Here is an 8,723-nt window from a genome sequence, read left to right as displayed (position 1 = left end):
TTCATAATTTAGTAGACATGAGGGGTCACTCACCCCTGTTCAGTTGAGCAATTTTAGAAACTTAATTTATTACCTAATAGCAACACATTTTTCAGCTAGCTCAAATGCTTATGGAAAGAACTAAAGAGAACACACCTGTGAAACCTCTGCACCACCTATTCCAACAGTCACTATCTTAATTTTCCACTCTTTTTTGCCCATATTTTTCACTCCGTAAGAGCTCCTGTTTACATGTAAGTGGGGTAAAATTTCCAAGGATAACCAACCAAGTTCCAAATTTTGTGCAGCCTTCCTGTTAGACACCTCTTAAAAGAGTTACTTACTTTGCTGAAGGGTTATCTAAAAGTCCATGAGCTGTTAGACCTCAGCTACAACAACAACAGCTATTTCAGAAGCTTTAAAAAGGAAGATACCAAATACCACTTACGTTGATTTCAGAAAGTTTATTGCACCAAATGCCGCAAAGAAATTGACCAAAAAGATAGTGTACATAAACAACTATAAGAAAAAAACATGTAGTTTGACATTGGTGTTCAGTCATTCCTAAAAAAGCCTATGTTCTCCAAACATGCAATAGCAACACACATTTTTCTACTATGGAAAACTTGCCATGTATGTCAAATTACCTCATTTGACCTCAAATCCCCCACCCTTCCCCCCTCCCCCCCCCAAAAAAAAAAAAAAAAGAAGAAGAAGAAGGAAATTGTCTAGACTAAATTCAGTAGTTCAGACTTGATTTTTATTTGGGTCCTTTTATTGAAGTAGAAGTTCCTTGAAGGGTAAGTGATCGTTTTGCATAAACCTTATATACAAGAATTTGATGCATCTGAAAAGAGGCTTTGACTTTAAGATCAAAGATGCTTATAATATGGAGTGGGGAAAATCAATCTAAAATTTTGGAAGATGCCATCAGAAATGTGAATTGCAGAATCAGTGTCTATTAGTTTTTTGGGAGCAAAAGACAGTTGTATAGACTAGTTCAGAGTGTACCTCACTTAAATTAAAATGTTCCAATCTTGGTATTGTTTGGGGTTCAAGAATTCATTTCAATTAAATTCTACAATTTAGCTGTTCATTCCTCCCCTATGTTTAGTCTTGCCTGAAAACAGCATACATTCTTTAAATTTCAGTGTGTAAACTGCATTTATGTGGGATTTTGGAAAGACTGTGCACTCCCACCTAACCAAGAAAATATGTTTTTAAGTTTACAAAAACCTACATAATACTGATAAAAACAACTTTGGAATATTTGAAAATTAAGCTACATTATCAATTTTCAACACAGCTGTACATTCATATCACTTTTCATCCTATTAAAGTAAAACCAGAAACATGCCCTAAAAATGTCTAAAAAACACATCTGTAAATACTTACTGCCCTGTCATGCCACACCAATTTACATGAACATCAAGATGCTACCAAAAACAAGTTAAAGACTTCGAGTCAAAAAAAAGCCCTAGAAAGTGGAATCCTGTCAACTGAGGTAGTACATTTGGTGGAGGGGAAATATGTAATTAGCTTTCATTAGTCTAAAGCCTTTTAAAGGTAATAAAGGGCTTTCATTTTGAATTTTCTTTCCCCCAAAACTAAAACTGAGAATAAAATAGTTCAACGAGTAATTTCTGAAGAGCAGCAAAATGTTAGAGAAAGCAGCAAGAACTATAAAGTTTTAGCCTGGGCTGAAGAAAATTCAAGTGCTTTTGACCATCAGCTCACATGCCACCATAAAGTTAACTGATGTCTTGCCCAAAGGCAGATTTATTTTCTTTTAAACACTTGATGTGGTAAAATCAGGTCTATTATTGATTATGGTATTAATGTTGAAATCACTTAAATGCCTGCAGATCTCCATCCTCTTTAGTAAACCCTGTGACAACAAAAGCACATCTTTAAGTTAGCATATATTTCTTTGAAGAACTGTCAGAGTCTGTTCAGATAAAACCCCACTTCAAAAGAACTGGACTGACTTTAAATGATGTCAGCTACTATTTAAGAGTGACATGAAATATAGAAAGTACAAGACGATTTCTATATACACTCAGAGAAGCAGTTTCATAGTCTTACACATGCACACACACATTCTCCACCAAGAGGGCAGTTTAGGAATACGTGACTTGCTCTATGGTTCGCTCCTTGTTTTAACCTTGTGAAACAGAAAGTGGTATCTGCTAAAAGCCATATGCAGAGGTAAATTTACTTTCCAGCAGATAGGATTCACAGACCAAAGATATGAAAAGTTTGCTTAGCTATAAAGCAGGAGAAAAAAACCTGAACCATAGAAAGATTTTAGCCTTTTTAGGCAGAACACTAGGGAGAAATATGAAAAGCAATAAAAGAAATATTTGGAATGTCAGGTCAGAAAACCAGCATAGAAGGAACAGCTTAAGAAGTGTTGTATCGGAATATTAAGTATCCCTCCACGTGGAAACAACCTCTTTTCACAGTAGGCCAGTCTACCTATTTCCCTCAAAAAGCAACACAAGGTTAATAAAACCCCATCACATTTAAACAATTCACAATAAGCACATTTCATTATTTCAAATAATTGAAAGTTAACTGTAGAAAAGTCCAAACATCAAGGTAGTAGGAAATAAAAACACTTTTAATAAAAGTGTGTCCCTTCAGTGTTAAAAATCTGTAACCACCAACAAGGAGAACTCACAACTGGTGACCAGGAGTTTCTTTTTAGAATTCACTATTTTCAAGCAATTGTGTTGCCAGAAATTTGCTTGCAAGATGACAGTTTCAGACACTGTATTCACAGTGGCTCACAACGGAACAGTCCAACATTGAGTTTTCCATTTGAGCGTGTTCTGATCCTTTGTTCTCTCCTCAGTCTGGTCCATAGTTTCATATCCCGCTTAACAGTGCTTTATGCAAAAAAAGGTATTTTTTACATTCATTTTAATCAACCACGTGAAAACAGTGAAGTACAAAATTTTATTTTGCTTTCTAGAAACACCAAAGGCCAGTATCAACTAGTGGAGAAGTAGTTTCTGGTGTCAGAGTAGATAATCTAGTAAGGAAAGGCACCTGGATGATAGTTCAAGATTTCTGTAGAACCAAAAAGGGTAATTGCAAACATTCAGAGTAATATCAAATACTGGGGTTTGCCCCCATATTTCATTTTACTTCAAACAACGTTCCTGTTCTATTCCTACTCAGAGTGACAACTCATAGCTGGAAAAAAGTAATAGTTTTGACTAAAGGTTTGGTGGGGGTTGTTTGATATCTTGTATTTCCCCAATACGATTGTCTTCAGTTTGTGCCAATTGTTTGGTGTATGTGCACACGGACACATGCTCATAGCACTGGCATCGTTCACAAGTTTTCCAAATTCATACTCCTTGGAGATAGCAATACTTGATGACACCAAGACATGTTTAGTTCTCAGGACCACAGTCATACAGCAAATCAACAGTTACTGAAGTTGCATCAGCAACAAATGTAAACTTGTAGCAGAAGTTCCATAAGGCTTTCCCACAAAATCCCTCTCTCGGAAGTCCATTCCATTCCACTTGCAGCCATGGGCCCATTAGAATGCCTCCTCATTAAAACAGAAGCAGCCACAGCTCTCAACCTCTTGTCGTTAAATGGAAAAGTCACATCAAGCTCATGCACACCTCCATTCCCACATGACATCTGGCTGCTGAATCCAAGCTCCTTGTTCTGAGCCCATCACTTCTACTATACAAAAACACACGTATGTTCTGCAAGAAAATCACATCCCACCAAATACACTTTTGTATAGGAATGCTATATACAGAGTTAACAGCTACTCCTCCTCCTCCTCCCCAGCAAAGAGACATACACCACACCACACTCACAAGCATAGTATTACAAAATCCATTCTAACCCACTTGTTCTTTTAACTGGTACTTCATGGTTTTGAGCAGCGTTTTGGATGGCAGCACCCGGTCTGCCACATAGTGTTAACTTTTGTCCTTTGAATAAAAATAAAATGCAAGGATGCAGTCTCTTGATTTAAGTCAGAAGTGAGATTGTAAGAAAAACCTGAATGCCTTTTGTGTTATGTAAACTGAAGTCCTCCGATAAAACATCCGGCTGAAATCAGGATCGAAGGTGGCAGAATGTACAGTCATCACCTGCTTTCATCAGTGCTCCCCTTTACCAGTGTTTGGCACCTCTGTTCTTCATTCAACATTCCCATTTTCATAACTGTACTTTAAGGGAATGACTATCCTGAGAATTTAATTTATAAGAGTATTTGAGCAACATATGGGGAATGAGTACTTGCTATAGCAGCCAACAAAGGCAAGTCATTGGATTCAATCCTAGAAATTAAAAAAAAAAAAGACAGCCTTTAAAATAATATACAGTCATTTTCACAAGAGAAATACAAGATGATACTTTTCATCCACTTTAAAGAAACTGCGTCTTGCCATTACTAAGTTCATAGTTTAATTATTATTTACTGTCAATAATTATGTACTACCACTAAAGGTAAGTAAATAATGCTTAAAACCAAGAAGTACATTAGCACTTAAATCAAAAGATAGCAAGCAGCATTACATTCTGCGCTATATAATCTTTTCTGGTTTAAATAAAAGATCTTTTATGTATTTGCTAAACCCTAAGCCTCAGCTTGTAGTCTTACCAGTGAGTAGGCTCCAATAAACCCAGTTTAACAAAGTACTAAGTATCAGCTTATGGAAGATTATGCATTTCAGGTTTTGAATATAACTCAGTTTGCTACATAGTAGCACTTTCTTACAAAAAAAAAGACCAAAATTTGAATTTAATATTATGCAATAATAGTTCAAGGAATGTCTCTCAAGTGCAATGGTCAGTTTCCAACTACTTCCAAATGCAAAGCGGCTCAGAAGCCAGGATGCATGTATATATTTATATATATTTAACACATACACACACAGAGAGAAAAGTGCTTATTTCACTGTTTCACTATTTACAACTGCATTTCTGAGTATGAAATCTCGAACAGTCTGGAAAAAGATAAGTTAGATTTAAGCTACAGTGTTAAAAAACATCTTGAGAAAGTGTATTTACTTCTTCCCCCTTTTCTGCTGTCAGCAGGCAGCTCCCTAAAGGTTATATGCCAATCAAGTACTATTATTAGAAGACAGCTGCTGAACAGGACACCTGTTTATTTTTCTACACCTGATCTTTGAGACCCTCTTGTCACTTAAGTACAAATGCACCCTTTTCATTCCAAAAATTCCAAAGTATTTGTTGGGATGAAGCTCTCATTAAGGAGATCACAACAGAAGAGAGTGCATACGAATGCTTGGATAACTCACTAATGACCAAAATCCAAACTCTCTGAATTCTGAAGATTTAAAAATGACAAGTATTTTGTTGTTGCTGTATAAATGTCTTCTCCTGATTTTGAGATAGGTCAGTAGAGCCCTTTTTGCAACTTATTAGGCCCATGAAAGAGAAGTGTTAAATATGAAGCAAATTCTCATGAGAACAAGCTGTCAACACTCAGAAGAAAAGGAAAAATAATTGCCCCAGCTTTTGCCATTGCTTAAGACTGGTACCTGCAATACTCACCCCAATACAATTCCTAGTTCTTTTACATGCACTCTTGTATGTCCTCGCAGATATTCTGAAAGCATTTTGCTTTTGAGATACATCTCTTGCAGTCTGTCCTCAAGATGCATTATGCACTGCAAACAGACCACAAAGCTCAGAACAACTTTTGCAACCACATGCAAATATTACAGAAATCTAAGCACATCGCTTTACCTTCTACCTCAGAAGATAAACTAAGCCTCCACTCCAAAATCTAGAAGATGCAATTGGATTTATTACAATTGTGCTATAAACTTAAAAAAAGTTACACTACTCCACAAAGAGGAAACCCCTGATAGAACTGGGGTATTCCAGCTCTCCTGGGCAGCAATTTTGTTGCATAAACTGCACCTCTATTTCCACTCACACCACTGCATTTCTGCCAACTTAAACAGTTTTAATGAGGTTCAAAACAACTCAAGATATCTTACTAAGAATTAAGGCAGTATTCTTGGATCAAGATGCCTTTGTTGTAAGTTAGTACTATTTTTCTGAAAGACTTAGTTTAAACAACAGTTTCTAAAATGATCATTCTAGCTCTAAGGCTCTAGCGCCATTCAAGAAACTAAGACTCAAGATGTGGAAGACACCAGTACCTTACTGGTAACAGAATTATAACTCTTTTGCTGACTGCTTTTCTGTAGCAACTAAGTTACAAATCCATTTTAGGCATTTGTTTTCATAATTCCTAAGTACTTCTAGTTTAAAATTGCTTAAACATTTGATGCTGATTGCCAAAAGGTAATAGTTCAAATTGAAATATCAGCTTAATCATTCCACGTCCAGTAGTGGAATGCTAGAAATGCATTTTATTTTTAAATACAGTCATGTGATTCATGGCAATTTCTCATATACCAACTACAAGAGAGCAGATGAACCTTGGCTTCAAGGAGAGAGAGGGGTTATTCTGGCAAGACAAGGTCAGCAGGCAGCATGTCTTCACAAGCTGAGTAGGTAGGAAGTCTTATCAGGTATTTTGTTGTAGGACAAAGGTACATTCAATTTGATATATTCCTTCTTTTCACAGGGATGACCACTTCAAAAAAGTTAAATTAGGTCAGCTCTCTGAAATCAGGAGATGAAAGCAGGAAGCAATACAGAACCTCACATTATCAAACATATAATCATCCAGCAGGCACAGACAGCAATTAGAAACAGTAGCAGCAAATAGCTTCAGGCCATCATCCCATGTGCTGGAGCTGAATGAAAACCCTAAGTATTAGACGTGAGACCTGGTGAGACCACTTTTGTTAATTAAAAAACTAATGAGAAAAAAAAGACTCAAGCTTGTAGGCAGCCTAAGATGTATTTTTCTGATCATCTGAAGCACGATGAAGATGTTTAATTATTCTTTCAATGAGCTAATATCGAGTCTTAATAATGGAAAATAAAGAGGCATTTTAAAAAATGTGTTTTCATGGTAGTAGAGTAAAATCACTGCCACCAATGGAGGAAAGGCAGAAGGTTTTAGACAACAGTTTGATGAATTTGCTTCAAGCAAATTTTCACTCAAGTCATTCTAATCATAACACTTCTGATTCTGGCCAAAAGGGAAGCAAGCACTCTTATCTTTTCCATTACAGGTAACCCTCATGCAAAAAGTCTACGAGCACTTTCTCAGTGGTTATGGGGGGCATGCAGCTGATTCACAAAGTAGCATTTCAATCTGTTTCAATTCCAGTATTTGTGTTAAGGATTATGGATTTTTTTTTTTAAGTTATGAGGGAGCAAGTAAGGAAGAATTCCACATTATTTTAAAAGAAGGGTTGTTTACATCATATGATCTGCTCCTTCTGAACACCAGCAAAGAATCAAAAGATGTTTCTGCCCACAGGCTCGGTACATTAACCCATCTTGTTCAGTGTCCACAAGTTTTGTTTTCTTATATATTAGCATCCTCTGCAGTTTTTCTCATCAACCAAATGGAAAAAAAGTCAAGTAACTTCTAAAAATAGAAGAGTAGCTTAAACTGAGCTTAAAGATGCAGGTAAAACTTTTGCTAAAATGCAGCAGTTGCAATCAGCACTTTGCTCTCACCAGGACATACTGCAAAGCTTTCTGCAGCACAACTATCAGTCTGAAGTGGTAAAATAAAGATATCACCACTTGTTTTTCATCTGGTCTCAAATTGAGTTGTTTTTTGTTGGTACCACAAAACTGCAAAAATACTTACTCATCTGAACAGTAACTGCATGTAAAGAGATTTGCACTCCTAAAGGAAGCTTCAAACATACTGCACTGTGGTCATTTCTGATTGATATGAGTACATCAATACATATGTTTCTATCCAAATTTAAATCAATAGAAGTACTACTGTGGGAATGTCATACTTCTCCTAGAGTTTAGGAACACTTGGCTTCCACGCACTGATGTTATTTTAGCAGAGTTGCAAAATCTCCTGACAGAAGGATCAAAGTATTTCTAACACAAATGATAAAAAATTTACAAACAACTAGCACTGTCACTTCACAGTTCCTTTTTGTAAGAAAAAGGAAATAAAAACCCCTGAAAATCATTCTGCCTCCAGACACCTCCCAAACCACACAAGGCCTATAGAAACTGCATACACAAATCCTAAGGAAACACTGGAAAGAACACTTCAGTTGCAAAATCAACTACTCAGTTTAAAAAAGCCAGGATTTAAGGTGTGACTGTGCAAGTGTTAAGATACAATTTCAACCACAGTTGTGTATTTTTCAATGCCCAGAAGAATCCAGAGAAAACACTCAAAAATGTACCCACATATTTTGCCTAGTATTTGACCTGAAGAACTTAGTGTAATCAATACCACCAATTTAACCCAAAACAGTGCCAATACTATTTTGAGTTGTTAGTGTTTAGCTCTATCTTTCTCTTCCATCTGCTGGCACAGTCATTACACAAGACTCCTAGAGAATTTCTCAAACCATCTGCTGAAGGACAAATCAATTCTGCTTATTAGAAAAGGGGTGACTACTGACAAACCCCTCCATCTCCCCTCACCAATAATCATGTGCTAAAAATTGAACTATAGTTATTGCAGTCAGACTTGGGGGTAATTTCGTTGTAATCAGCAAAATCAGCATTACTGATTTGCTCTGATGAACTCCACTACAAATGAGGACAGGAAAGGATGCTGTGGCATAGGGAGTATGCAACATGACAGAGTTGAATAGAAACTCCAAGAA

The 8,723-nt window shown here is 36.5% G+C and overlaps 1 protein-coding gene across 4 annotated transcripts in view; it reads right to left on the bottom strand.

The window, feature by feature from the left end:
• Positions 1–428: 428 nt before the first annotated feature.
• FNIP2 (folliculin interacting protein 2) overlaps positions 429–8,723 on the bottom strand; it is a 50,117-nt gene continuing 41,822 nt past the window's right edge. For all 4 annotated transcript variants that reach the window (XM_059470303.1, XM_059470304.1, XM_059470306.1 and 1 more), the window contains 2 exons: positions 5,536–5,651; positions 429–4,295 (listed from right to left, as the gene is read on the bottom strand). In XM_059470303.1, coding sequence (XP_059326286.1) covers positions 4,217–4,295; positions 5,536–5,651 — 195 coding nt within the window. In that variant the 3' untranslated portion in view covers positions 429–4,216. The remainder of the gene's footprint in view (positions 4,296–5,535; positions 5,652–8,723) is intronic.

Source organism: Ammospiza nelsoni, chromosome 4, assembly GCF_027579445.1.
Source record: "Ammospiza nelsoni isolate bAmmNel1 chromosome 4, bAmmNel1.pri, whole genome shotgun sequence".
NCBI lineage: Eukaryota > Metazoa > Chordata > Aves > Passeriformes > Passerellidae > Ammospiza > Ammospiza nelsoni.
Note: the sequence above shows the minus strand (reverse complement) of the source record. Positions and strands in the feature narration are given on the sequence as shown.